We start from the raw sequence: 27,789 nt of genomic DNA, 5'->3' as shown, positions 1-27,789 counted from the left end.
AACCTCACTGAAATAACCACCCCGTGGTCCTTCCTCACACCCTACATGTGGTGCTGCCCCCTGCCCTTGGTCCAAGCTGGGAGAAGAGCCCCTCAGCTCAGTGCTTCTTTCCCCCTCTCCCCTCAGATACAACGGGCAGACGGGCTACATGCCCTCAATATGCCTCCAGCCCTACAAGAACCCTCACCACAGGCTGCAGACCATCATGAACTGCGGCCTCAACGTCTCCACGCCCAACCTCAGTGCCTCCCCGCCAGCCCCCCAGCCCCAGGGCAAGGCGAGGGGAGGCGGCGGGGTGCAGGACCGTGCTGCCCAGGACCGGAGTGACGAGGACGTGAGCTCTTTGAGAAGCAGATCGAGATCCACGCCGGACCTGGATTCAGACAGCTCCTCGCTCAGCTCAGGCAGCAGGCTGAGCTGGAAGCCCGACTTGTCACGGTCTCTGCCCGAGGTGGAGCAGGTCAGGAGCCCCCGCCTGGGGAAAGCCTTGGCCACGCACAGCAGAAAATCTCCACACCTCACCCACAAGGACAGGAACGATTCTGGCTTTGTGGAGTCATCTGCCGCCGATCTCAGTTGCTCCATCTCTGACTCGGACACAGCTGGTGGTGTCCCCAAGTTGCCCGCACGCCCCTCAGCTCATGAGATCCTCCAGAGGTGCAGCACGGTCACAAGGCGAGCCCTGAGGCAGTCCGCCCCCCAGGCCTTGTCCCCGCTCTCCAACGTGCACTAGAAGGACCCAGGCCCCCAGCAGACCCTTGCCAAGTCCTGCAGGAGCCACAAGGAGCATCAGTGCTGGGGACCACCGCGTTTCAAGGACACTGCTAGGTCCCGATGGAGCAGGCTTGCAGCCACTGCTTCGCTAGGTTACCGCTGGTGCATGCTGCAGCACAGGAGGGCCAGAATCGAGCGGTTTAATTAGGGTGTGCCACTTACTGGGAGTGCCACAGCACTGGGGTCCCAGCAGCTCCTGTATAACTTGGATTGAGGTAATTCTCCCTCAGGCATGTATTTATCCTGCAGCACGGTTTTTGAGAATGTCACCATTTTCTTATTCCCCACAACGTGGTTATGCAGCACTGTGCTGCAGAGGAATGGAGTGGAAACCCATGAAATCCATAGCTAGTTATTTATATTGGGTAGGGACGGGGTGATTCAGTCATGTAAATGTCATTTACCTGAATCCATTATTTTTTTTTTTAATTGTATTTTTTACTTTATAGTTAAGTGAATTTGGGTAGTGGGGAACTGGCTATCATGTATCTGTGAATCAGCTAGAGCCTCTGAACTGAGAGAACAGAACTGAGTTAGAAAACATAAGACTTTTGTCTAGATCGCTACCTTTTAGTTAGTCTCTCATGTATGGTGCTTTTTTTTTTTTTGATATAAGCAATTTAACCAACATGTAAGGATTTGTGTTGTTCAAAGTTTTATAGTTCTAAGTTTCATATATTTCTTTCTCTGAAATAAAATGCAGATAAAAATCTATGAAGGCTGTGTTTTTTGTACTTTAAAGACTTTCTTATTGGGTACTTAAAGTTGCACTCAGCTGCCAGGCAGATTTTCACATGTAAGAGCAGGCAGAGATGCGATACAGGACTTGGCCCAGGCTACATTTTGCCCAAGCAGAGAGAATATTCAGTGCTTAGCCAACACTGATCTACATACACAACCTAATAGGACTTTGGGATATGATACTGGCCATGTTGTATCTCCCAACTTTGTAGCCTTTAACTTGTACAGACAAGCAGCTTGTTCATAGCCAGATTGTCTTTTCTCTAAACTAAGCAATCTTAGTGTCCAGGCCTCAAAATTCAGGGTGTGAAAATACAAAGAGAAAACATGGCTTGCCTAGAGGAATGGACCCTTACTCTCATTAAGCTCCAAAGAGACTGAATAGTGGACTTGTTTTAAAAAAAATTATAAAGTTTATTATAAAATAAAGGAATATTCCAGTTGCCATATCTGGTGGGAGAGCAGTTCAGACTGTCCCCTCCAGAAACAGCAGCTGGTGGGAGAAGGGTCACAAAGCCATATCTTCCTGCTGTGTTGTATCAGCCAGCCTCATGTTTTGCCACATGAAGTCAATGAACATGGAGGCTTGCAGTAATCGGCTCAGCCTCTGAAAGTGGCGCTCTGCAAAGAAAGAAAAACAGTGGTTGATATTACAAGAGGGAAAGTCCACCGTGTACAAAATCTATTTCAACCAAGGCAAAGAGGGAGCATTCACAACACAAGAGACCTCACAGACGCACAAGTTGTGAAAAGCTTTTTATCCAGTCTGGTAACACAAGGCCAGGAAGCACCAACATTCACATAACACCGGGATCAAGAGCACAAACCTGACAGAGCTCAAATCTTGAAGGAGCAGAGGGCAGCTGAGACTGTACAATGAAATACTGAACACATCACCACCACAGGCATCTCCCAACAGCTCTAACTCAGACTAATCCACCCACTGCCCAAATATCCCCACACCACCACTCACCAGTGTAAGGCAGCAGGGATTCCACAGCAGATTTAATGCCCGAGTACTGCAGAAGGCTGTCTGGTGCTTCATGCTTCAGGAGGGTTTCGATGACAGCTTGAGCCTCATGGCAGTTTCGAGAGTTCGTGTTCCACGTCACCAAGAATGCTAACACTGCCTCTAGGGAAGGAGGACATTTATACACACAGGCTGTGCAGCAGATGCTGAGTTAGAGAGTATCTCTTGTCTCAGAGAAACTCATCTCCCACACAGCACCACTAACAAACCTAGAAAGGGCAGAACAACTATACATAGAATGGTTTCTAACAATACACAGAACGGTTTCTCATCACAGGCACATCTTAAACAAGAAGGTGGCCCCCTTCTGGGCAGTGGTAACTGAAGGAAATCAGACTGGAGGGGGGGGAAATCCTGGCACAGCCACTGGCTCAGTGCATTTGTCTCCCAGCTGCAGGATGGGCTCAGGTCATGCAGAAAGAGGCCAAGTGGCCCTGAAAGCCAGAGACTGATGACTTCAAACGAGCTCAGAGCAGCTGCTGGTGAGCATAAGTAGTACAAAAAAGGACTTGGCCCAGGGCAGCACTCCTGCTCAAGGGTGGTGGGAGCTCACTGGTTAAAGACTGTAAAGACTGGGTCTAAGGAAACTCTTCTCGCTTTAATTTCTGTTAAGAAAACAAGCCCCAAATCTGAAAGGTTTTAACACTAAACTATGTCACAACAAACCTTTCTGATCCTTCCTCAGCCGAGCAATGTTCTCTTCCAAGTGCTTTCTCCCATCACTTTCCTTGAGGATGGCTGCAAAAGAAATAAACGAATTAAGGAGAGGAAGAAAATCATTTCAAGAGAGATATCCATGTCTTCCTCCTACACTGAGGATTCTGTTGAAAATAACATCCCTTTTGGCAGTTCCAAACCCGTAAGTTTCAACGTGATCTCATCCCTTCCAAAGTGCACCCATGGGCTAAGAGCAGGGAGAGTATTTGTCATCAGCTGTGATTTCACTTAGGAAAATGGGAGTGATAAAAGGGTAAAATAGAGGCTTTCAGACAATTTTATTTTATTAACTTTATTTTACTATATAAAAACTTCAGACTATGGTCTGTGTCTACCTGGAAGAGATGCTCTGGAAAGCAGAGAGGGCAGAAAAAACACTGTCAGAGTGTAACGTGAACTCACCTTTAACAACTGTTAACACTGTGTGTGGACGATCCAGAGAGATTGCCAACCCTAATGCTTTGAGGTATCTTTTCTCATGAAGCAGGTTAGAAAGCTCTTGTTCTCTGGAAAACAGAGCAAGAGAGTAAAACATATGGATAAATAAATAAAAAAATATAAAAATAATGGATTTGGCAATAATGGTGTGCAGAGGTTTAATGCCAAGTGAATACCGCTTGGCGGTGAATGCCTCAATGCCCTCATTGTGCAGATAATTTCCTTGGCACATTCAAGGGCTCCCTGAACTATCCGGTGCTGGCTGAAGCATCAGGAAATGAAAGTAGGTTTCAGCAGTTTGATGTGACTTATCTTAGTAGTATATAAACATGAAACTAATCCATTGTCAAGCTGATAATGTTACAGCAAGGATTTGCTTTAACTAAAGATAAACCACAAAGTGGAAGACTACCATGCCTTCACTGCATCTAAATAGCTAACTGACATATACTTCAGAGTAGCTAGACCTGCATGGCTCTAGATGTGCAGTTTCACCGGACAGAACTTGCCTTTCACAGCCCTCTACTGCCCAGGATCAACTTACTTCATAATCTGTTCCTCCTGTTTAGCTTGTGCTTCTTCCTGTTCAATTTCAGTGACATCCTATAACAAACCAAAACATGACTGTCAAATCTTGCTTTAATACAGATGACTTTTTATGCAGCCAACAAGTAAACAGAAGATCAGTTTCTGCAGCACGATCTCCAGGTCAAATAAATTACGTATTAAATCTAACAACTCACAATTGCCCTCCAAGCCCCACTTAGAACACTAGGGCTAGGCAGGCCACTTCAAGCCCATCTCCTATTCCTTTTATAAAATCAGGTATGAAAATTCAGTGTGGTCAAAAAAACAACCCAAAACACACCAAGCAAACATAAGATATGCCTTACTGATGCTATGTAAAGTTGAAGAAAATAAGGAGTGCGTGTGATGTTGTAACAGCGAGAAACAAACCACCGGGATCCTTATCTCTGCAACTGTGTTCTGATCACTAGCCCAGAGAGGGAAACAAAGATTCTGCACTGTACCTTCCACAGCGTGATGGAGGAGTCACTGGATGCTGTCACAACCATGTCGTCTTGCTTGTTAGAGTGAAGACCCCAGATTTTATCTTCATGACCATCTAATGTTTTCACACACTCATTTGTTTTAATTGTCCAGAGTTTTAAGAGACCATCAGAACCACTTTTGGAAGAGAAAAACAACAAACTTAGCTCAGAGAATCACGGGATAGATCCATTCTTGCTCTGCCCCACCTGAAATATTGGATAAACTCATCCCATTCCAATGCCTATCAAGCAGGAGCAGCAGAATTAACCAAAAATCTTGAGAGAGCTTAAGAAATCCATTCTGCTGCCAGTACTACTAGCACCCTCTCAGATGGCTCCATCATGGAAAGCCCTATTACCTACATTTCCTCATACTCACTAGTGGTATTCCCAGTCTCTTTCAGCCTTTCTGTAAGAAAGAGTGGTTCAAGAGAAACCACATTCTTTCCTGCTACTAGCCGGAGAAGAAACCCTTTGCAGGTACCAGTAACTGTTTAGCTCTGGCTGGTCTAGCCTCAAAGGCAGTAAGGTGAAATTCACCCGTAGCTCTGCCCTGTGGCATATGTCACTAATCCATCAATGTCTGTTTGCTGCTACCAGCTAAGAGATTTGTTTTCTGACAAGTTTCAGGATCTTTCTCTAAGGTTCTGGTGTAAGCACTTACCTGCTGAGCAGCTGTGTTCCTCTGCTTACAAAAATGACTTTCAGTACAGAGGCATCATGACCTTCAAAGGTCTGGAAAACAGAAAGGAAGCTTGAAAGTGTTAGAGCTGTTGCCAGGTCTTCAAAGAATCTTCTTCCAAGGTAATATTTACTCCCAAAGCCCAGGTAGGTAAATTCCAGAAAGCAGCCTCTACCCTTAGGACTTCCTCTTAGTGCAGATTGAAGGGCCAATAGGAAATACTAGCAGAAATAGCATTTCTTCAACCAAGCTGCTTGCTTGGACTCGTTGCCCAAGGTCAATTGCAAATGGTATGAACACAGAGACCAAATGATTTAGCCATCTTCCAAAAAGTTAATACACGGTAAGTGGCAGAATGTGGGACAGAATTAGCAACTGCCTTCTCCCTGTTTTAGTGGGACACTATTGGGCCAGAAAAAAAACAGTTCTTGTATGAAGATTGGGCCTGAAATTTAAACAGGAATTGTTTTCGTTCATGGCCACAGCTGTGTCAGGCAAAGCCAACTTTCTGTCAACTACCTGAATGTTTTTCCCCTACAATGAACCATACTGATCATTGGATAGCTAGAAAAGATCACCTTTTGCCCTGGAGCTTTGCATGCAACTCATACATCCAATATCGTGGAGAATAAAGCTAGACCTTGATAGCTGTTCCTTCTACATGGTTATGTTGCTAAATTTCACCTGTACTAACACCTGCTTTTTGGAGGCAGCCTTAATCACTCCCACATTACCTTTAAACAGCTGAAGTCCTGAAGACCCCAGAGCTTCAGGGTCCCATCTGCTGAAGAGGTGGCCAGGATCTGATCCACGGGGGAGAACTGTACGCACCAGATTCCACGCTTATGTCCAGTGAAGACACCCAGCAAAGAGCAATCAGAACAAGACCACAGCTTGGCCAGCCGATCCTGTGAGCCTGTGGCAATGAGCTTGTCATTGGGAGAAACTGCCACACTGTTTATGTCCTAGAGAAGTCACACAAATACAGTTTAAGCCTTTTCTTTTGCTGTGAGACAGCCATTAAATGTCAGGTACAAAACAGGAGAGGATTTAAGTACTAAAAATATGCTCTCACATGAGGTGGAGCTTTACCTTGTCATGACCCCTCTCGGTCACTTGTGCATGAAGTGTTTCTGGACTGGAGATCAAGGCTGCTTTTGCTTTGGAAATGAGAGATTCTGGGATACTCCAGACTTTTATCGTGCAGTCCTGGCTGCTGGTCACCACGAAGCTTTCTTTCATTCTGAAAGGGAAGAAAGGATCAACTGTGAGAAAGCAAAACAGTGGCTTCCCCTTCACCAGAAAAGGGCCTTCTCCTCCCCTCTTGGAATCTACCCACATTCAGTCACTCTGCTGTCATGCTAAACAGAGTGCTTTAATGGCTTCCAAACTGTTTTTCATTTTACTCAAGTCACTGGGATAGCCCCCGGCAACTCAGGCATTAGCCAAGAGCACTGCTAGCTCTCTTCATTTATACGCTAAGGTATATTGCATCTTTTGAACAAGCAAGTTGAGTTTCCAGACTGTTCGGCAGAACAAAGAAAGGAGAACAGCTGATAAAACAGATGTACTAGTTAAGCAAACACCTTCCACAGACACATTTCCCTTCATTCCCCAACCCTTCTCTCTAAATCAGTTGAGCTTTATTTGGCAACTTATGCAGGTGCTGCTCTTTAAGACAAATAAGTAGACTGACAAAGAAATGCAAGCTTCACAACCTATGGATAGAGTACCATGTTCAAAAAAAAATTCTTCCTTCAGACTCAAAACACCATGACAAGCTGGAATCAAACACGACAAACATCGCTCAGAGGCAGGCATTCACCAAAACATCCACTCTGAGGATTAGCACAGTAGCCATGACTCATGTTCGCAAAGGTAAATCCTTGTCCAGTTTTTATTACCTTGAGCAAGAGACAGCGCCTACCCCATGTGCGTGACCCAGTCCTTGGGCCACACAGACCACCCGTCCGCCTTTGTTCATCCGCCACAGTCGAATGCTTTTGTCCTGTAAAGGGAGAGGACATCAGTGATCAGTTTTCCACACATTTACTGCATAAATAAGCCTGGCTATTCACTGGTTTTTAAACTTGAACATGCATTCATCAGAGCAGCGGAGTAATGTTAAAAACGAATTGTGGAAGAACCTTGCATTTTGGGGATGTAGCAGTCAGGAACTGCATCTTAACAAAAGCCCTTTCTGGACCACTATGAAGATCACTAGCAATGAAGAAAAAGGTTTACGCACCTTAGAGCAGCTTACAAACATCAGGCCTTTTCTGAAGACATCCAAAGCAAGAACCGTTTCTAAACAGAGGAAGAAAAAACAGCTGGATGCAAAGGAATACTGAAATCAGACAACAGAAATGCATGAATTAGTATGGAGTCCAATGCTTACTGAGTTGGGGACAGGTTTTAGGGACACATCCACACGTTATTAGTGACTGCCTGCTTACAGCATTGGTGCGGGTCCGTCACTTGCAGCCACAAAATGACACTCAGAGCTAGCACTCCCATACCTAAATATTTAACTCCATTTTTAATTGATCTCAGTGCTAGTGAGAGGGACTGAATTGACAAACCTGGAAAAAGAAAACTAGCATTTGGAAAATCAGGACTGCATAAATATATTTCTTCCACACAACTCAAAATATTGTGATGCTGCCCCAGACAAAACTCCACTCTCCACATAAGAGTTGTGACTGAAGCTGGATAAAGAAATCCCTTCACATCTTCCACCCGCCCACATCAGAGCTGACCACGCACCTGTGTGACCATAGAGGATCTGGCAGTGTGATGTTGCCAGTTCAAACACTTTCAGCTGAGGGCTGTTGGTAGCCACAACGATGTGAGAATCACCAGGCCCAAGGAACTTCACATCCAGAACCTCATCGTTGTAACCTGCAAGCTGAGGACAGCAGAACAGGAACAGTTTAACAAGGAGAAGCCAACTGGTTAGAGACATACCAAATGGTACCATGCCCAGCAAAGCTGCATTCCTGTTACCTTTCACTTAGTGCTGCATGCAAAAAATCTTGTTAGATATAATTTGGAACACAGACAGGATTTCTGGCTAGGTCTATTTTGCTTTTCTTTTGCCTGCGTTTCTGTGCAACCTCTCTCCAAACAACCCGAGTGAAACTGGCTTTCTGGCTTGTAGCCAAGGTACAGTTCAAGAACAGGAAGGAGAAGAGAAACTCCTGGACTAAGCTACCACCAGAAGCTGAGGTGATCCTAAAATACAGATGAAGGAAGAAGAAAGGGCATGCTGAAGGTTGTTACCTGCTTCCTGAGCTGAAGAGTCTGAGCATCATATAAAACAATGTTGTGCTCCACAGACACTGTGATAATCTCGTTTCTCTCAGGCACAAGCATGCATTGGGTCAGGCTGTGCTCGCTGGCCTCCTCCTTCGACTCCACAGGCTCAAAGGGCACAGGCTGGGTATATACACAAGCAGCTGTGGCAACTTCCCAGATTTTCAGGACACCTAACACAAACACAAATTATCCGTCAGAGCCACTACTTTAGACTAATTGAAGTGGCATGTAGGGACTACAAGGCTTTTCTTCTTCAGTTCAAACTTTTTTTTTTTGCAGTTTGAAAACATGCACAGTCAAAACTCCACAGCAGGCTGATCAGTCCTGCTCATCCATGACTGTCAGATGAACTCAGGAGAACACTCTGCATCCATGAGTTCACGCCAAGACTTCTGCCACACAAATTATAACACACATCCCAGGAATAACAGCCACAGCCCTTCCTCAGCCTCTAAATCCAGCAGCAACACGCAGAACACTCACCTTTGCTGCCAGCCGTGAGAAAGTGCAGCCCTTGTTTCTTCACGCCCAGCTGAGAGAAGTCTCCTTTTTCAGGTAACAGGACAGCAGCTTCCACGCTCTGCAAGGATTGACCAAACATCAGCTGAGCAGAGGGGACTGGTGTCCCATTTTAGCAGGCAGCTGAGTAACAGTCTGTCGGTGCTAACAAGCACACACACCACACTCCACTGCCTATGAAAAGAACTGAAACCTTAACTACAAACAATAAAGGACCTCAAAAGAATAATAAAAAAAAAAAATCAACTTTACCTCGTAGATAGGAACAGTTCTTTTACTTTCTCTGGTTTCCAGGTTCCACACCATGCAGATTTTATCACGGCCAGAACTGCAAGTTAAAAGAGCAGCTTCAATGCTAAAACCATTCAACTCAGGCTCTGACTTCAGATTTAGAACTGCAGGAGTTCAACACCTCTCTGAAGAGGCCCGTAACAAAAGAAGGCACCAGCCTTCACTACTTCCCAGACCTCACGCAAGCACCCAGTCTGTTGGGAGCAGGGTAACCAGGAGAGAAAAGCTAAGGCTCTGTAGACCTGTACCTAATGAGCGTGTTCCCATCTGCAGCAAACGCCAGGGAGGTCACAGCACTGAAGTGGCCATCCAAGGCCACGATGCATTTGCTGGTATTCAGGTCCCAGATCCGGATTTTGTAGTCCATTGAGGAGGAGAAGAGTTGCAGACGGGAGATATCGGGGTGGAACTCAACAAGGCTGGAGAGAAGGAAATACACCCGAATGAGATGGGAATACAGGGTCTGGCACGCCCTCAGCATTAGCCCAGTATTTCAGTAAAATTACACTCTACAGCAAGAATTTGACAGATTGAGCTGAACTTGCACTATGACTTTCTTTGCAAAACTTCATTCCTCTTCTACCCACCAGGAAAATTTAGAACTGGTCTTTGCCAATTTTATATGTTCTTGAATTACATAAGCACATATATTTCTTTTAAATCCCAAGGCTTCCTGATCAAATCATTTCCTCCCTGGGCTAAAGTCAATTATAGTCCTGTTCCTTCACAAAATATTTCAAAAGTCAGGAAACAGAACCTGAATCCAAACAGGTTTTTTACATTTCATTGACTCAAGACATTTCACACCAGTCTCAGCATCCAAACAGCACACTAACATGTACTCACTGTACAACTCCTGACGATCCTTTCAGGTTGTGTGTGCAGTACTGTTTGATCATATCCCAGATCTTAATGGTGCTGTCGCATCCACCTAGGAGAGGGGTACATAAAAATGAAGGACAGAGACAAGAGATCTTAAATACCAGCAACTGTAAAATGTCATGGGTTCCAAAGGCAGCAAAAGAAAAACGAACTCAGTAACAGCCACCCACACCAAGGCAACTTCAAGGAGCACCTTACAATTCCAGAGAGTTGGGAAAAGCCTGACTACTCGCAGACAAGAATCTTGAAGTACAGTTAATAAGTTACAGTTCATGCCTGTCCCCCCCCATCTCCAGAGTCCCAGGCGTACGCTGGGATAACTATGCCAAACTGGATCACAGATCCCAGATATTTATGTGCACTTTACTGTGTGTATTTTAGAACACTGAAAAAATTATTATTAGTCCATCATCGCCTCACTTCTATATATGCATAACTACTTTTGGGTCTCGTCTGGATTCAGGAGATCACTATCTCAGACTGCATCAAGCTGGTGCAGCTTATTCAGAAATAGAAGCACCATTCAGTACCATTCCTGTTGTGGGAGAGTGAGGCAGGATCTTACCTGAGGCTAACAATGTTGAAGTAGAATCAAAGGCCATGCTAGCAACAGGTGCTACGTGTACTGCTTTCCACGTGCGCACACACTTGCTCTCTCGCCAATTCCACTGCTTCAGCAGCAGGGCTCTGCTTCCTGTTACAAGAATCTACACACAAGCAAGGCAAAAGAAAGCAAAATCAACAATTAGACTTCTATTTCCTTCTGTGCTCACACACACACACAAAAATATTAGTTGTGTCATTCTTGAAGCTCTGCTTCTCAAAATTAATTCACAAGACTACCTCCAATGCCATAGGGAATAGAATAAACATTGGATGTTTAGCATATGTGCATGAAATCTAGGCTGACATACAAAGAACAGAAACAGCAGTAATTCTCTACCAGAGAATCTGACTTCTAGTGCTTAAGGGTACACATGGATGCATGAAAGAAACCAGAAAACACTCTGGATTTAAATAAAACGATTATTGCAGTCCTTACAAATAGGCTGAATAGATTAAAATACATTCCTGTTATCCCAGGATTTGTTCTTAGCTCCAAAAAAAACAAAACAGCAATGGTTGCCCTTATTAACTTGAGCTCAGAAGAGGTGAGGCTGCATAGAGATCTCTGGAAGTACAGTGTACACCCAAGAACAGCCTTCAGTCTTCACCAGGTTCGTCAGGAAGCCCAAGAGTTTAACACAAAGCAAAGAGTCCGAGACATACCTCATCGTCAGGGCTAAGCGCAAACGCGGTGATATCCTCTTGATCATCCTTTAGAAAAGGAAGAAATTGTCACAGTTAAGCTGTCAGTGCGGCGTTCGAGTGCTCTCCCTTCCCTGCAGCTACCGCTGAAGGGATCACACCCAGCAGCCCCCAGCTGCCCGGACAGACCCCACACAACCCCACCACGCTCCCGGCTCCCAGCCCCATTCCCCATCCCTTCGGAGCAGCGCCCCAGGGCCCCTCCACGGCCTCACCTGCTCGAGGCTGTGCAGCCGCTCCCCCGTGCCCACGTCCATCACGTTGAGGCGGGTGCCGCAGGGGCAGAACATGGCGGTGCCGTCACGGCTGACCTGGGGGGAGAACGAGGAGCGGGGAGCAGGAGCGGGGCTGCCGCGGGGGGAAGGGGGGAGGCAGCGAGGCCCCAGCGGGAGGGGGGGGCGGCCTTACCTGCACGCGGCCGCCGGTGTAGAAGGGCTCCATCCTCCTGGACACGGCGTAGCTGGAAGGGAAAGGGGACAGAGATAAGGGACAGAGATAAGGGATGTGAGGCCGGGCCCTCAGCGCCAGGCCCCGCGGCCGCCCGCCCGCCGCTCACTTGCTCTTGAAGCGCAGGGGCCCGGCCGCCGCCATGCTGCCGGCCTTCTTCGTGCCGCACGCCGGGTGGCGTCACTTCCGGCGAGGGGTGATGACGTACTGAGGGCACAGGAAGCCGGGAGCGCCATGGTGAGTACGGGCAGAGCGGCCTCGCAGCGTGCTCAGCGTCAGTTCCTCGCCCCCCCCCCCGCCGGTGCTACCTGGGCCATTTCGGCACCGCAAATTACAAATGAGACTGGGCTGTGAATTCAAGCAGTTAAATCTTTATTGAAAATACAGAACTCTAAGAGTATGTACATACATGGTATTTACATGGTCTGTTCTGAAAGTAGGACTTCTTTAAAAAAAATTTATTCATGAGAACATAACAAACGATTAGGATTTTTCAAAGTAGCACCCTTCTGCATCTACACACTGCTGCCAACGAGTTTTCCAGTTTTTGTACACCTCCAGGAACGCCTGGACTGGAATGCTGCTTAGCTCCCTCATCACAGCCTCTTGAAGCGCCTCTACCAATGCACGATGCTTTCCCTTGAGGACTCCTCGGTAACTTCGAAGCATTCCAGGTGGAAGTATGCATTAAACTCTCCACAACACCATTATGTCTTCTAAGGCTTATCTAGAAGAGAAACATCGATAAGATTTACAAATTCTACAGAAGTTAGAGATAAGGGCGCTACTGTGCTACTGCTGGCAGCTCTCCCTCACAAGGGAGCCGAGGGCACCGTGCAGCAGGTACAGCTCAGTCCCCCTAGAAACACAGCGTGCCGAGGGCTGTCACCACCCCTGCAGGCACAGCCAGCCCCCAGCAGCTGTGGTAAAGCTGCTTGTAGGAACATGGGTTTTACTCCCCACACATCATCGCCGTGGGCAATAAGCTTAATGCTCCTCGTGCTGTCGGCACAGTTATCTCACCAGGGCCACGGGAGACCGGAGGTGACTTTCAGACCGTGCCAGGCAACCCGCAGACCCAGGCACATCCTCCCAGCCCCTCACCGAGAACCCCACCACGTCCACCCAGCACCAGTACAGGCAGGAACGCGAACACAGCAACCTCAGCCCACACTTAAAACCTGCAAAAAGCCAAAACGCCACCGCCCGCTCCAAGCACATAAGCACCCACCACGCCTCACCTCTCCCCTCATAATGAGCGTCCCCCTCAACGTGTGCGCCTTTTATACCAGGCGCCTGCGCATGCGCACGCCCGCCCGCCTGCCCCGCGCCCTGTATAAGTGTCCGCGCGGCCGCCCCGCCCCCTGCGGCGCGTCCCGCATTCAGCGCGCGGGGCTGGCGGGGCGGGACGGGCGGAACTCTCGCGAGACCTGGCTGGGTATAAATAGCGGGCGGCGCGGGGCCGCGGCCTTCTACTCTGAGCTCACGTAAGGCTCCCATTATGGCGGCGGGGCGGGATGGCGGCGGGGGCGGCCTCCGCTCCATCCGCCGCCATCGGGGCCGCCGCCGCCTCGGGGGCAGCCGCACCCGGCTGCTCGGATGCCGGCCGGGCCCCGTCGCTCCGCCGCGCCGCTATTTCCAGCGGGGCGGCGGTGGTGCCGGGGCTGAGGCGCCTCTCTCTGTGTTGTAGCAAATGGCGGACGACGCCGGTGCTGCGGGAGGGCCGGGAGCCGCCCGAGGGGGGTTCCGCGGAGGCTTCGGGACCGGGCTGCGGGGCCGCGGGCGTGGCCGAGGGAGAGGCCGAGGCAGAGGCCGTGGAGCCCGCGGAGGCAAGGCGGAGGATAAGGAAGTAAGGAGGGGAAGGGGGCGGCGGGGGCTGGCCTGGGGTGAGGGGGGGGCAGCGGCAGGGCTGGAGTCCGCGGGCAGGCCTCGAGCCCGTGGGGGAGGGACCCCTGGTGTCCCCCTGAGGGATGGGGCACGGGGTGCTGGCTCCTGGGGCGGCTGCTGAGCCATTGTTGCTGTTTGCTTCTGTAGTGGATTCCTGTCACCAAACTTGGTCGCCTGGTCAAGGATATGAAGATCAAATCTCTTGAGGAGATCTATCTCTTCTCGCTTCCCATCAAGGTAAGGGTTTGTGAGTGTTAGTAAGCAGTAGAATCTAATCTGAGCTCTGTAGTTCAGTTCAGGTGTTGTGTTTGTTTATAAAGCTCATGGTAAGTGTGTTCTTATTTAAATTGCAGATCAATAGAAGTTGTGCACTCTGTTTATTTAGTGTGAAGAGTAGTGAAATTTGTGTTGTCTTTCTCCTTGTGTTGAGATGGTAGCACTCTGGTGAAATGATTCTAAGAATTCTGCTCAGTGATGGAAAAATAAAATTTCAGTTATATTACAGAACTGCTTGGCAAGGTAGAATAAGCTAATATCTGCATAACTTAACATACTTAAGTATTTATTAGCTAAACTTTTGTGTTTATATAGTTGACCCTGGTTTGTGGGAGCCATGCTGGTTGCATTTAGGGCTAGTTGGAAAGTGTGGCTTTATGCTATGGATTAAATGACTGAATCTTGCAGGAGTCAGAGATCATTGATTTCTTCCTGGGGTCTTCTCTGAAAGATGAGGTTTTGAAGATCATGCCTGTCCAGAAACAGACTCGTGCTGGTCAGCGTACGAGGTTTAAGGTAACCTTTTCTGTTGTATTTTTGTTGTTTATCAAAACCTTAGTTTTGGTTGTTGCTTTTTGGGTGTCCTATTAATAGACAAGTCTATATGCTCTGATGTTCTGTAGCATGTAACGTTATGCGGCTGCTATTTTTAAGGTTATGGTTTTTAATTTTAAAACTATATTAATGTCTTTAAATATTATGCTGCAACAGCTGTAATACAAAATCCAGTTGCACAGCTGCTGTGATGTTGGGGTTTGTGGTAGATGAAGCTTCTCCTGTGGACAGGGAATGCTCCTTCAAAACTGCTGGGATTTTGATGACTGTGTCTGTAGCAGGAGTCTAAATCCTGTCTTTTGTTTCTTATATAGAAAACAAGTTTTAAGGGGAAAAATAGGCTTAAACTATATGGGCTTTAAGTTTTAGGAGCTGTTTTTAAATGCGTATTTGGATGAGCTGTGACTTAACTGCTGAGCACCTGGGTTTAGCTTTGGTCAGACCCTGATGGATTGTGGTCTGAATGTTCCTGCACAGCCACCACTGAAAACCTTTCTTCACCGTAGGCTTTTGTCGCTATTGGAGACTACAACGGCCACGTTGGTCTGGGCGTGAAATGCTCCAAAGAAGTTGCCACTGCAATTCGTGGGGCCATCATTCTGGCTAAATTATCCATCGTACCAGTACGACGAGGCTACTGGGGGAACAAGATCGGCAAGCCCCACACTGTGCCTTGCAAGGTAAGAACCGCTCGCGTGTTGTCTCAGTGCTTGGTGCTGTGTGTTGGGGGTTGTGACCGGGTGTGTTTCTGCAGGTTACTGGTCGGTGTGGATCTGTCCTGGTGCGGCTGATCCCAGCCCCCCGTGGCACAGGAATTGTGTCTGCCCCTGTCCCCAAGAAGCTGCTGATGATGGCTGGTATCGATGACTGTTATACTTCTGCCAGGGGCTGTACTGCCACACTGGGCAACTTCGGTAAGTGCCGGGCTGCTGCTTCACGGGTTAGATGTGTCTGTATGGACAATTTTCTGTTGCTGACAGGAAAATAATTTCTGTAGTATTTTTTAAATGAGTTAAATCGAAAGCTTCTAGCATTCAAGGAGGGATGCAGCCTTCTGCTGGTACTTCCTGCAGTGCAGGCTATGTGTTTACTGCTGTAGCTGATGGTGGAGTTCTACAAAGTTAATTATAAAATCCTGTATGCATTGATGGAATAAAAATCTCCCAATCTGCGCGGTTGCACTTGTCTGAAGTAGTGTAATTGTCGTAAATGGAGAGAGAAAGAAACCTGAATTTGGAACATGTAACAGAGGGACCCTGTTATGGTCTCCCTGTTCGTTCTGAAGTCCCACACTCCTGAAGCTGCGTGGGTGGGTGCAGGAGAGCTGTTGGCTGTAACCCTGATCTGCAATGTTTGCCTTGTGTCAATAGCCAAAGCCACCTTCGATGCCATCTCCAAGACCTACAGTTACCTGACTCCTGACCTCTGGAAAGAGACTGTGTTCACCAAGTCTCCGTACCAGGTAAGAGCACAGAACTTCTGCGGGCTGGGCCCTGGGATGTGTGGCCCAGGTTACAGTCCATTGGAGATGCCAGAACTTGACAGGATGTGGTCCTGGGCAGCCTGCTCTTGACCCTGCTTGCTGGGGGGTTGGAGTAGATAATTCCTAGATAATTCCCAGAGCATCTCCAGCTCCCTTCCAGCCTCAGCAGTTCTGTGAACCAGCCTCGTGCAGCTGTACCTGGGGGCCTCCTGCTGCTAACTGCAGTTACCAGCCCTGTAGTGCTGCTCAGTCCCTCTTCCCTGACTTGTTCGCCCACCTGAAATCCCCAGGCAGCAGGATTTCACTCTGAGGTTTACTCAGCACTTCAAAAACAAGCTGTATCTGAACATCCCCTCCTGCCCAACACATACACGTGGAAAGGGATGCAGTATTTACGCTGTGACAGTGGTTTACAAAAATTAAACTTTTTTTTGCAGGAGTTCACTGATCATCTGGCCAAGACCCACACCAGAGTCTCGGTGCAGAGAACCCAGGCAGCTGCTGTGGCAACTACTTAAGTGGTTTTTGTACAAGACAATAAAATGATCAGTGGACAAGAAACTGATTGGTTTGATGGGATGCTTGGTGCGTTGGGCACGCGGGATTAAATCTGTGCTGGGGATTTGAGTAGGCTTTAGTCTGGGGACTGGAATCTAAACATCTGTTGAATGAAATTGAATGTTACATTGCACTAATCCTTGTTAATCATGCATTAATCCTAAATTGGGTCTAGAACCAGCTCTGAAGGAATATAATGGGCCTTTATACTGTCCTGCAGCACAACTGTCACTCTGAGGGAGGTCCCTTCCAGGGCTGGGTAGAGCAGAACTGTTGCTTCATGGCAGCAGGGGAAGGGGCTGGCAGGGAAATGCTGGGAAATACTGAGTGTGGCAGCAACCAGTGAATTCAGAGATGAACGCAGACCTGGAAACGGCTTCTCTGTGTTGTACGTTTATTGTAGAGGGCAATAGCATCACAGTTCAAAGACACAACAGTATTCAGTGAGCACCAAGGAGGAGGTGCTAACCATTCTGTACCCAGATCTAAGATGCGTTTGCTTGTGCCTTCCTCTCCTCGATCATCCGGTGCTTCTGCTTCATCAGGCATGTCCTGGAATTTCCATGGACACCCAGATCACCATCTAGGAAGAGAAGGGATCATGTGAAGGTCATGAGACTGTCTCACCTGTAAGGAACTAATCTCCATGGAAATGTCTGGCACTCGAGCATCAGAGCAGTGAAAGCTGCAGTGCAGATGCATGCAGCCCTGATGGCTTTGGCAACAGCAGCAGTGACAAACTGCTGTGCTTATTTAATGTCACTGCCCAGCACAGCTGAGCACCAAGCCCAGTTTTGTAGCATTTACCAAGAGGGAATTCTTATCACAAAGGTACAATTCCAAGCAGGAATCTCAGTTCTGAACCTTTCCCCACAGTGTCACAGCCCCACAGCAGATTGCACGGGCTGCTGCAGTACTCACATCTGTCCTGGTAGGCCTTGGTGACCTGTGCGAGCTGCTCTATCTCTTTGGCACAGTTCTGAAACTGGTTCGGTCCTTCCCTCTGCTTGCACGCACCGAGCCTTTCCCGGCAGATCTCCACAATCTGCTGGTCCACCATCCTGTGCAGGAGATGAGTGTGATCACCAGAGCTGAACAAAGGTGTGAAGATGCTAGGTGGTGGAAGTTCAGCTCTGGGTTTTCACAGAACCCTACATCAGCACTGCAGGGGGACAGCTGATGCCAACCTGCCCAGCTGTGCAGGGGGCAGCACCTATGAACACCAGCGTTCTGTAAGAAGGTGGCTGTGATTCAGCTGCGTAAGGAAAACATTCAATACCCCAAAATCCACTAAAATACTGTGATTTCCTGCCACTCTGACCGAGGGAGGCCACCCGGTGCCCTACCTGTCCCTCCGCCACTGCGCTTCAGCCTCGAAGAAGCAGAGGTGGTCGCCCTCCATGCACTCGCTCAGGTCGGGCACGCGGGGAAACTTCTGGTGGTAGTAGTAGAACTTGTTCTTGGCCTGGCGGCTCTCGATCCACTCTGCAACGGCAGCAGTCAGACACCCCCGGCCCTGCATGTCCCCGTGTCCGTGTGTCCCCTGTCCGTGTGTCCATCCCTCCGTGTGTCCCTCCCAGTGCCACCATCCCCGTGCAGCCACCCCAACGCCCGTGCCGTGCCCTCGTTCGTGCCCCCTCCCCGTGTGGCAGCTCCCCCGTTCCCCCCCATCCCCCCCTCATCCCCTTGTCCTTGTCCCCGTCCCCCTCAGCCCCATCCCGGCTCCCGGGGCGGCCCGGCCCGGCCCTGCCGTACCCCGCACGAAGGTAACGGGCGCGTCGACGACATAACTGAAGACGGCCTGCAGGAAGGTGACGGGGTTGGGCACCGACGTGGTCCTGTCGGCCACGGGCGTGCGGGGCGGCGGCGCCGTGTACACCTCGCGGTCCCGGCCCTCCGCCATGGTGCCGGCGGGGACGCGGCCAAGATGGCGGCGTCCTCTACGGCGGACGGCGCCGCTCTGCGCGTGCTCCGCCCGAGCCCCGGTGCCTGCTGGGAGTTGTAGTCTCGGGGGTGCGAGGGATGGGGGCATGGCGGCGCCTTGAGGGGGGCTTGGGCAGTGTGTGGGGGCTTGGCTGGGGTGGGAGCTGGCCCTGTCCCCCCCCTCTGTGTCTTAGCTCACAGCCCTCAGCATGGAGGGGCTGGGTTCACGCTGTCAGCAGTGCTGGATGCTCTGAGCATCCTCGGTGCTGTGGCACTGGTTGCTTCACCCCTGAGCGTGCCCACGCACGGTGTTGGCTTCACCTCTTCTCCAGCCAGAACCACCGAGTCTTTACCATCTACACTGACGCATTTATTATCATCATTATTATTTAATCTGTCCCTATCCAAGAGCAGCCTGCTCAACGCACCAAATCTGACTCCCAAATCACAGACTCCCAGCTTTGCCCGAGTTGTGCCGTGGTTGGGAGCCATTATGATCGGTTCCATTCACGCTCAGGCTGTTCAGGAGGGCGAGCGGTAAACTGAGACACCAGCAACTGACCTTTACCACATCCCAACTGTTAGAGTCAAACCTGCCAGCTTTGCCGAGTATGAAATGAATATAGCACCGAATGAAGCTAGTGGCTAAATTTGTGTCTTCAGACTGATAAACATCCCAAGTATTAGGCAGGGGAGGCACTTAGCGATAGCCTCTTCCTGCTGCTGACTTGGGCTGAAGACGTCCCATGGTTTGTAAAGCTCGGCGCTGCTACCTTTGGGATTGCATGGAGAGGGACAAGGAACAGGGCTGGGTTATTGGGTTAAGTTAGCACAGCTGAAGTGGGGCTGGACCCAGCAGAACTCCACTTGGGCTGGAAAATAAGCGTGGTGGAAAGTGCAGCCAGGTGCTGGAACTGGGCTCAGTAAGAAGGGAGCTGCAGCGGGCTTACATCTAACTCCTCAGTGCTTGGACTGACCCCCTAGCTTCCTGCCTTGATGCCAGTGCTGTAAGAATTTGTCCACGTCTCTCTGAAGTGCTGCTGCCTTTCTCTGCCTGCCTCAACATGACCTTGGGACTGGGGTTTATGTATTTAGCTCTTTTAATTCTTTTTTCAAGGTGCATATTTAACCTGCGCATGTTATTGCTGATTCCTTTGGGCATCCTTTCTGGTTTCTTCTGATTGTTACCTGTGCCTGCTTGGTGCCATTTGCCTTGATGACACAAAGCATTGAACATGCACCTGTGAATTCTGAGCAGGTCCTTTTGGTGCTTCTGAATATCAAATTAATAGTTATAATTAACATCACAGTTGAGAAGACCTTGATACATTCAAGAATGTACTCCTTGAAAGTCTTCAAGCAGAAAAGGGGGAGATTAAGTTTTCAGTTAGTTTGCTTCATTTGTCCAGAAACTTACTGATTTCTTTGATGCACGTGGTGGAAACTTAAACAGAAGCCCATGCTATTATGAGGTCTTTTTCTCAAGTCAGAAAGAAGGAAAAGCCCAGAATCCTTCCAGTGCTCACTTATGTTAAAGGAGAGATTTTCCACTGTTCTTTGGGCTTGGTCCCTTCGGTGTCTTTTGGGACAGAGTGAGGCTGATCTTCGTTCTTCCTCTCCGCAGTCCCACCGCAAGTTCTCTGCTCCCAGGCATGGCCACCTGGGCTTCCTCCCCCACAAGAGAAGCCGCCGCCACCGAGGGAGGGTGAAGACGTGGCCTAAGGATGATCCCAGCAAACCGGTCCACCTGACAGCTTTCCTGGGCTACAAAGCTGGCATGACGCACACCCTGCGGGAGGTGCACAGGCCCGGGCTCAGTAAGGCTTTGCTGAAGGAGTGGGGTCACATCCAGGAGGAGAGGGCATGGGCTTGTTGGGGGAAAGGCTGCTCGTGGAAATAGGTGGCGGAGCACAGAGCTTGTAGCCTATCTCCTGGAATGCTGTTGGGATCTTAGATGGCCAAAGGCCATAAAGGGGGGTCTGGGGAAGTCCCCACGCTAGTATGGTGGCTGGCGGTTTGTTGGACCCTGCTGCCAGAAGGACCCTGTGGGGTAATTACCTGACAAATCCTGGAGCACATTGATGGGGAGTTTTATAATGTTACTTCGTGGGATGCCCCTGGGATTGCAGCCAAACACCAGGGCATGCAGTGTTCTGCTCCCTCCAAGCTGGAGAAGATGCTGAAGTGTGCTGGGCCATAGGATCTAACCTAGGGGGTGCCTGGTGGTTGAACCTGCGTGGCCCTCCTGGGGGGCTTGTGGTGCTGGGAGGCTGGAAGGGCTGAGGCTGGCTGTGATACTAGGATGTGATCCTGTCCTCAGCATATTCCTTGCTGAGTGGGCCACAGGGACAGGCCACGGATGGCTCCCAGGCGATGATCTGATTCCATTTCCCTTTGCTGTCCTGCAGAGGTCTCCAAGAGGGAGGAGGTGGAGGCTGTGACCATCATCGAGACCCCCCCGATGGTGGTGGTGGGAGTCGTGGGATATGTAGACACACCAAAGGGCTTGAGGAATTTCAAGACCGTTTTTGCTGAGCACATCAGCGATGAGTGCAGGCGGCGTTTCTACAAGAACTGGTAGGTGCCTCCCTGGCTGCGGTGGGTCGCTGGGGTCCCCTGCACATGGGGAGTCCCTCGCGGGCCTTTCCCCCAGGCTCTGCATGGTGCCTAGCCACTGCAAACCGCTCAGCTACCAGCAGCTGGCTCTGGGGTGGCATGAAACAACTCTTCAGTCATGCACAGAGATGCTGCAAACAGCTTGATGCTAGGAATCAGCATATGCATATGTAAATTTATTTTAGTAGTTGAACCATGTTAGCGCTCTCCATGATATCATAGACAGTGTGCGCTGCAGGTTTCTCTTTGTGTAGGTTGGGCCCATCTACTCCCCGTTAAACTGGAATGTTTGAGCTTAGGTACCAAGCGAAGGGAGCACAAAGAGATTTTTCAGGGGGAATATCGATGCACAACGTGACCCCTGTCCCTTGTAAACAGCAACACCGCAAATCCCACACTGGCAGAGAGGAAAATGGAAACACGAATTTCATAACCATAGGAATCGTGTCTCCTGCAAAAGCGCCTGTTGGCCGTCAGATCCACCCACCACATGCCTCCGATCCCTGGTGGAGGCTGTTCTCCTTTCTCCACTAAGCTCTGATTTTGCGCTTGTATTTTGATGGCACTGAGCCAGTCAGTGGGAGACAACTGGATTCTTCATGCAGAAAGGTCTGAATTACCAGCCCTTTCTGCAGCTCGTTACTCGCTTTCCTCTTCCCACCTCGGAGCCCCCTCTCATGGGGCGGGCAGCCAGGAATAGTGCAGGTACCCACAGGTACCTGGCGCCTCCAGGAAGGTGCCTGGCGAGGTGATCTGGCCCTGTGCTGTTCTGCCTGCAGGGCACGGTGAAGAAACGCCTCACTGTTCAGCTCTTGATAGTTATTAAACGCTTCTGTCGTAGGCACAAGAGCAAGAAGAAGGCTTTCACCAAGTACTGCAAAAAATGGCAGGATGAGGATGGCAAAAAGCAGCTGGAGAAGGATTTTGCAGCTATGAAAAAGTACTGCAAGGTCATTCGTGTCATTGTGCACACGCAGGTCAGAGCCTTACCCAGGGCAGTGGGCGAGGGGGCCTCGGGGTCGTCCTCAGAGCGTGGTTAGGGGCTGGGAGCCTGGAGCATGGGGGTGTCCTGGTGGGGTCACAGGAGAATGAGCAGGCACAGGCTGGTCGAGGGGTGTGGGACGGAGCATGCAGACGGTGGGAGGTGCTGGCTGACCTTTCCAGCTACCTCCTGACTCCAGCCCCGTCCGTGTGAGCCAGGCTCAGCACAGCACCCTGCCCGGGGATCAGCGCAGGGCGAGCCCTGTGTCAGCACTGGACCTCAGGCCCCATGATCACCTCAAATTAGCAACTGGTGTCAAGTGCTGGGGAAAAAAATAACCCACTGGCAGACGCAGTTTTGCCAGATGCAGATTGCTGGATACACAGGGCCCGTTTTCGTACTGATCCCTGGAGTTAACAACTGCATCGGAGCCTGAGGCAGAGCCTCATACCTCCTGTGGCTGGTGCAGCCTTCAGAGAAAGTCCCACTGTGGGAATTTGGTGGAGGCTTTGTGCAGGGAGCTGGGACTGGGAGGGAGCGAGGGCACCTTGTGGCTGAAACTAGAAGTAATCGCTCTGTCTGGAAGTGGAGAGGGAGCATGACTGAAGGATAGAGACTGATGCTGTGGCTTGTAGTGCAGAGCTGCATCCTAGCATGATGCTCAGCCCCAGATGTGTTCTGGTGATGGGCACCTGTGGGGCATTTACCATGGCCTAGCTGGTAAGAATGGGAGCAATTTGGCCTAAGAACAAGGTATGGGTTCCAAAAAATCCCAGATACCTGGGCATGCAGACCCAGGTCCCTGACTGTCATAAAAGAGGCAGGCAGTGTGGTGGGGAGCTGGCCCCTGCTCACCCCTGCACCTCTCACAAGTGGTGGGTGTTGCAGCCCTGCCTGCGTGCTCACAGGGTGAGGGGCAACATTTTGCCCTAATGCACTGTTTTAACGCAGATGAAGCTGCTCCCCCTGCGGCAGAAGAAGGCCCATGTGATGGAGATCCAGCTGAACGGGGGGACAGTGGCTGACAAGGTCGACTGGGTCCGGGAGAGGCTGGAGAAGCAGGTCTCCGTGCACAGCGTCTTCAGCCAGAATGAGATGATTGATGTCATTGGCGTGACCAAGGGGCATGGGATGAAAGGTACGGAGTAGGGGGACCTTTGCTGCCACGATGGTGCACTTCCATTTGAGCAGAACTCAGTGTCCTTTATGTCCTGTCGGTCATGTTGCCTGCTGTGCCCAGTCCTCCCAGGAGGCTCAGGGGTGTCGCAGGGATGTAAAGGCCTCACACTTCTCACCAGCCCCACGTGTGTGGAGATGTGTGTCTGTGTGTGTGGGGATGTGCTCCGCAGGAACATATCACAGTGATCAGATTCATGGGAAGTGAGACCAGTCCTAATGCCCTGGGCCCTCGCTTTGGGGACAGCTCTTTTCAACGGTCTCCTTTCAACGCGGTGTCTTCTGAGAACCTCAGAAGGATGAAGAGGCTCCCTCCTCCCCTTGCATCTCCCCCCAGTGCTCAGATGCCAGCCCTGAATCTCAATTGCAGGGGTGACGAGCCGATGGCACTCCAAGAAGCTCCCCAGGAAGACTCACAAGGGCTTGCGTAAAGTTGCCTGCATCGGAGCCTGGCACCCAGCCCGGGTTGGCTACTCCATTGCTCGTGCTGGCCAGAAGGGCTACCACCACCGCACGGAGCTCAACAAGAAGGTATGGCCCAGCACCACTGCGCCTTCCTCCCCTGCTGTCTCCATCCTTTGCACAGCGGCCTCAGTTCCCTCCAGCTCCTCTGATGTTTCCATAGAGATCTGCAGGCCTGTCATTCCGCATGTCCCTGCAGGTGCTTGTTTCCTGCTCAAGATGCACATCACAGGGGGCACGTCTCAGTGACAGGCGTGTTGTTCCTGCCCTGTACATCAGTGTGGGGCCAGGAAAGTCACCGCCTCCACTTCCTTTCTTTTAGATTTACCGCATTGGCCATGGGATCCACGTGGAAGATGGCAAAGTGGTGAAGAACAACGCCTCAACGAACTACGATGTCACAGAAAAGACCATTACACCTCTGGTAAGGGGTGACAGAGCTGTGGTGGCCTGATGTACCCCACAGCAAGTGGCCCTGGCTGCAGCAATCTGGGCCAGGGAAGTAATCCTTTGACTGGACACAGCTGCATAGGAAATTATTTGAATTTCACCAAAGGAAAAGCAGTAATTCCCTTTCTCGTGTTCTGGACATGGAAAGCCAGCTCTATGAGCATTTTTTAGGCCCACCATTTCACTTCCAGTTGATACCCTGGGCAGGAACTGAGACCATGGTTTCAAAAAAAAAAAAAAAAAAAAAAAAGTACAAATGACATTTAAAAAACATACTCAACAGAGAAATGTTTGTTATGTGGTTTAAAAAAAAATCCCCTTAAAAAAATCCCTTTTACATGTATAAACTGCTAACTGAGGAGTCTGTCCAGCTCTGCTCTCTCTTTACCCACATCCTCCAGCAGGGTTCCTGCTTCCCCAGCTCTCACTGGGTGCTGCTTGGCTGGGATCACACAGTCAGCGTGGCTCTGGTGATGCTGAGCAAGTATCCTGAAGGGTGCAGAGCGTCATTAGCTGGAAGGACTGTCGGTCACTACCCTCTGCTTCCCTAGAAAATGTCACCAGTTTGTCACGCCTGCTCCCACCCAGCTCTGCTGCCTGCCAACCCTCTATTCCTCTCCCCACAGGGCGGCTTTCCCCACTACGGGGAGGTCAACAACGACTTCCTCATGCTGAAGGGCTGCGTCGTGGGCACCAAGAAGCGTGTGCTCACCCTCCGGAAGGTGAGAGTGCAACCGGTGCTGGGCAGGGGCTGGCCATAGCTGTCCACTAACAGATTCAGCACGGGGAGAATACCTCTGCCCCAGGGGCTGGCAGGGAGATCGGCCGGGTCCTGATGCTGGGGAGCAGACTGTGAGGAAATAAAAGAGCAGGCTCATTTCAGAGCTGTCCTACAAGCCAAGGCACCACCTGCCACCTGAGCGCCATGGTGTTCCTCTGAGAAAGCAGATTTTCATGGAGATAGTTATCTAATGGGTGCACCTAGGATATTTCAGCCCTGCTTCCATCAGAGCAGACATCCAGATTTTCTGTAGAGGTAAGCCTGATGCGTTGTGACTTCTCCCTTCCAGTCCCTTCTGGTGCACACCAGCCGGCGGGCTCAGGAAGCCATTGAACTCAAATTCATCGATACCACGTCCAAGTTTGGCCACGGCTGCTTCCAGACGGCTCAGGAGAAGCGGGCTTTCATGGTGAGTTATGCCTTGCACCGGGCCACGCTTGCAGCTGGGGCTAAAGCAACCGACTGAGTCCAGCCAAGCATCTGCTTCTAGGTATAACAACGGCCAAGGCAGTGATCAGGACCATCTCGCATAAAAGACAGGCATGAATTCAACTCACACAGCAGATCCTATGCTAAGGAAGAACACGATGGTCGTGTGAGTGATCCAAGACAAGGCAGCTAGCAAATAATATACCACCATATGGCCAACCAGCTTCCATTCACCACGGGATGTTTTAAACAAGCAGTTAACTTGGCAGGCACCGTGTTGGACATATGGTCCCTTTCACCCGTAATTGTGCACTTCTTTGATTTGTTTGGAATGATTTATAACTTTAATGTTCTTAAGAGGAAAAGGTTGGGTCAAATTCAGCCACAGACTTGTGATTTTTCTGTCAGGAAGCTTCCAAAAAGGCCAAGCAGTATATTTTTTTCTCAAATCCAGGGCAGAAAAAAAAAATCATCTAAATAAATCCAAAACAAATGGAGCTTCTTGAATAGTTCTGCAGCCTACACCAGGCTGGCGCCTAGGTCTGATTGTGAAATGGAGGAGGTGCTGGGTGAGCTGGGCCTTCAGCTAGCAGCAAGGAACACAACTGCCTGTATTCCCTGCCTGCCAGCCAGAAATCCCTGTGAAACTAGCTAAGCCTCCTTAGCCCCCGGAAGGGGGATTGGTTATGCAGTGTCTTTGCAGGGCTCTTTTAGAGGTTAAGCCGTTTTCCTTCAGCTCAGCGTCAGGAGCTTGCTCTGCAGCGAGAGCGATGTGCGTGTCCTGCTCGTCTGCACTAAGCCCTGAGTAACCGTGGCGGGGGCCTTAGGGATGGGCCACGGCTTTACCTGCTTGTGGAGGTTTCATTTGCCTTTTTCTCCATGGGGTGAGAGGTTCCCCCGCGTATAATGTGCTAAAACTTCACGTTTGGCTGGAAGTATTTTGCCACAGAAGTAATTCTTGCGGCCTCTTCCCTCGGACTTAATTGGTCCAAGAAATCCCCGTTTCCTAGCTGGCAGAAACTCCCCAGGCTCCTGGAGCTGGCTGATGAGGCTCGGTGCCTCTGGTCACAGGAGGCCTTGCCTCGTCCAGGGCTTGAACACCAGCCGGGAGCTGCTCCCCCATGGGGGGCTCCTGGCAGCGTTCACAAGCAAAATTAATGCTCCCCCCAGCGTGCCCCGAGTGCAGGCCTGGCCCAGAGCTCTCTGGCAATGTGTGATCCTGATATATAAACCCTTTGTGCAAGGCCCCTGATGTTCTGCTCCTGATGCCTGCAGGGCTAGGGCAGCCCCAGGGCTTGCTGGTGAATGGCAGTGCAGGGATACCAGATGGGGAACGGGGACCAAGAGCAGCCCTGTGAAGCAGAAAGGGGCCAGAGCTGCAGTTCTGCTCCACACAGCTCCCACACAGCCTTGAAAGCCATGTCTGTGTGCCACTAACACCAAGACCTCTCCTTTCTGCTCTCTTGCAGGGCCCTCAGAAGAAACACTTGGTGAAAGGGAAGCCGGCTGTGCAAGAGGAGTTGTAAGGGCTGAGATACACAAGGCTTCCTAATGGGGCACCTTCAATAAAGGGGTTTCAAGCCATGCCTGTTGCCTGCCTTCCTTCTGGAGGAGTGTCCTGCCTGTGATCAGTGCCACCCGTGCACAGCACCATGTCCTTGAGGCACCTCACAGCTGGGGCTGGGGCAGGTAACACTCGGGACAGGCCCATATGGAGGGGATTAACGGGGCCAGCCGAGTGCCTGCTCTGTCCTCTGGACCCTCCCTTTTTGAATGGTGAAAAAAAACCTGCTGCCTGCCTCTGCCCAGCCTCGCTGCCCAGCTCTCCCCTTGCCATCCCTTACTTTTACACCCCAGCACTCTCTCTGCCAAGCTGGAGGCACGATCCGTGGCCTTTTCTCTCCAGGAACCCCACAGCCCCACGTGGCATCCATCCAGCCATGGGAATGCGTGTGCAATAAGGTGGCTGCTAGGTAAGACTGGGCAGTGATGGGTTTATTCAGGTTTTGGAC

The 27,789-nt window shown here is 50.3% G+C and overlaps 4 protein-coding genes across 4 annotated transcripts; 2 read left to right on the top strand and 2 right to left on the bottom strand.

Annotated features, from left to right (window-relative positions):
* Positions 1-1,905: 1,905 nt before the first annotated feature.
* Positions 1,906-12,361, bottom strand: TBL3 (transducin beta like 3). The gene is made up of 22 exons (XM_084295700.1): positions 12,309-12,361; positions 12,161-12,212; positions 11,968-12,063; positions 11,714-11,761; positions 11,010-11,151; positions 10,409-10,493; positions 9,811-9,981; positions 9,524-9,599; positions 9,236-9,332; positions 8,717-8,922; positions 8,201-8,342; positions 7,683-7,741; positions 7,339-7,442; positions 6,527-6,677; positions 6,169-6,399; positions 5,417-5,487; positions 4,732-4,888; positions 4,245-4,303; positions 3,665-3,768; positions 3,212-3,283; positions 2,489-2,647; positions 1,906-2,136 (listed from the first exon to the last, which is right to left on the bottom strand). Exons 1-22 carry the CDS (start codon positions 12,341-12,343, stop codon positions 2,024-2,026), a joined length of 2,430 nt encoding a protein of 809 aa, XP_084151826.1. The 5' UTR covers positions 12,344-12,361; the 3' UTR covers positions 1,906-2,023.
* Positions 12,362-13,868: 1,507 nt separating this feature from the next.
* On the top strand, positions 13,869-16,961 carry RPS2 (ribosomal protein S2). The gene is made up of 7 exons (XM_084295823.1): positions 13,869-14,048; positions 14,234-14,323; positions 14,771-14,878; positions 15,424-15,597; positions 15,672-15,831; positions 16,288-16,379; positions 16,838-16,961. The coding sequence occupies exons 1-7, from the start codon at positions 13,893-13,895 to the stop codon at positions 16,916-16,918; spliced, it is 861 nt and encodes a 286-aa protein (XP_084151949.1). The 5' UTR covers positions 13,869-13,892; the 3' UTR covers positions 16,919-16,961.
* Positions 16,962-17,329: 368 nt separating this feature from the next.
* Positions 17,330-18,911, bottom strand: NDUFB10 (NADH:ubiquinone oxidoreductase subunit B10). Its single transcript, XM_084296325.1, has 4 exons — positions 18,714-18,911; positions 18,305-18,443; positions 17,880-18,019; positions 17,330-17,541 (listed from the first exon to the last, which is right to left on the bottom strand). Exons 1-4 carry the CDS (start codon positions 18,859-18,861, stop codon positions 17,444-17,446), a joined length of 525 nt encoding a protein of 174 aa, XP_084152451.1. The 5' UTR covers positions 18,862-18,911; the 3' UTR covers positions 17,330-17,443.
* A 585-nt stretch (positions 18,912-19,496) lies between these two features.
* RPL3L (ribosomal protein L3 like) lies at positions 19,497-27,363 on the top strand. Its single transcript, XM_084295859.1, has 10 exons — positions 19,497-19,630; positions 20,506-20,698; positions 21,290-21,458; positions 22,339-22,474; positions 23,431-23,617; positions 24,026-24,186; positions 24,440-24,541; positions 25,194-25,289; positions 25,638-25,757; positions 27,247-27,363. Exons 1-10 carry the CDS (start codon positions 19,628-19,630, stop codon positions 27,301-27,303), a joined length of 1,224 nt encoding a protein of 407 aa, XP_084151985.1. The 5' UTR covers positions 19,497-19,627; the 3' UTR covers positions 27,304-27,363.
* Positions 27,364-27,789: the final 426 nt, after the last annotated feature.

Source organism: Netta rufina, assembly GCF_964035555.1.
Source record: "Netta rufina genome assembly, chromosome: 15".
In the NCBI taxonomy this organism is placed as follows: Eukaryota; Metazoa; Chordata; class Aves; order Anseriformes; family Anatidae; genus Netta; species Netta rufina.
The sequence above is the reverse complement of the archived record's forward strand: the minus strand, read 5'-3'. Positions and strand labels throughout refer to the sequence as shown.

Excerpts from the sequence above, each read along its gene's own strand:
- RPL3L (XM_084295859.1), top strand. Across the intron at positions 24,542-25,193 it reads AAAAGACCATTACACCTCTG|GGCGGCTTTCCCCACTACGG; the intron begins GTAAGGGGTGAC and ends CTCTCCCCACAG. Across the intron at positions 25,758-27,246 it reads AGGAGAAGCGGGCTTTCATG|GGCCCTCAGAAGAAACACTT; the intron begins GTGAGTTATGCC and ends GCTCTCTTGCAG.
- TBL3 (XM_084295700.1), bottom strand. The coding sequence starts at position 12,343 with ATGGCGGCGGCCGGGCCCCTGCGCTTCAAGAGCAA. Across the intron at positions 9,982-10,408 it reads GGATCGTCAGGAGTTGTACA|CCTTGTTGAGTTCCACCCCG; the intron begins GTGAGTACATGT and ends CCTTCTCTCCAG. Across the intron at positions 7,443-7,682 it reads TGTTTGTAAGCTGCTCTAAG|GACAAAAGCATTCGACTGTG; the intron begins GTGCGTAAACCT and ends CTCCCTTTACAG.
- RPS2 (XM_084295823.1), top strand. The coding sequence starts at position 13,893 with ATGGCGGACGACGCCGGTGCTGCGGGAGGGCCGGGAGCCGCCCGAGGG. Across the intron at positions 14,324-14,770 it reads TCTTCTCGCTTCCCATCAAG|GAGTCAGAGATCATTGATTT; the intron begins GTAAGGGTTTGT and ends TGAATCTTGCAG. Across the intron at positions 16,380-16,837 it reads TCACCAAGTCTCCGTACCAG|GAGTTCACTGATCATCTGGC; the intron begins GTAAGAGCACAG and ends TTTTTTTTGCAG.
- NDUFB10 (XM_084296325.1), bottom strand. The coding sequence starts at position 18,861 with ATGGCGGAGGGCCGGGACCGCGAGGTGTACACGGCGCCGCCGCCCCGC. Across the intron at positions 18,020-18,304 it reads GCGCAGTGGCGGAGGGACAG|GATGGTGGACCAGCAGATTG; the intron begins GTAGGGCACCGG and ends TCTCCTGCACAG. Across the intron at positions 17,542-17,879 it reads CAAGGCCTACCAGGACAGAT|ATGGTGATCTGGGTGTCCAT; the intron begins GTGAGTACTGCA and ends TTCTCTTCCTAG.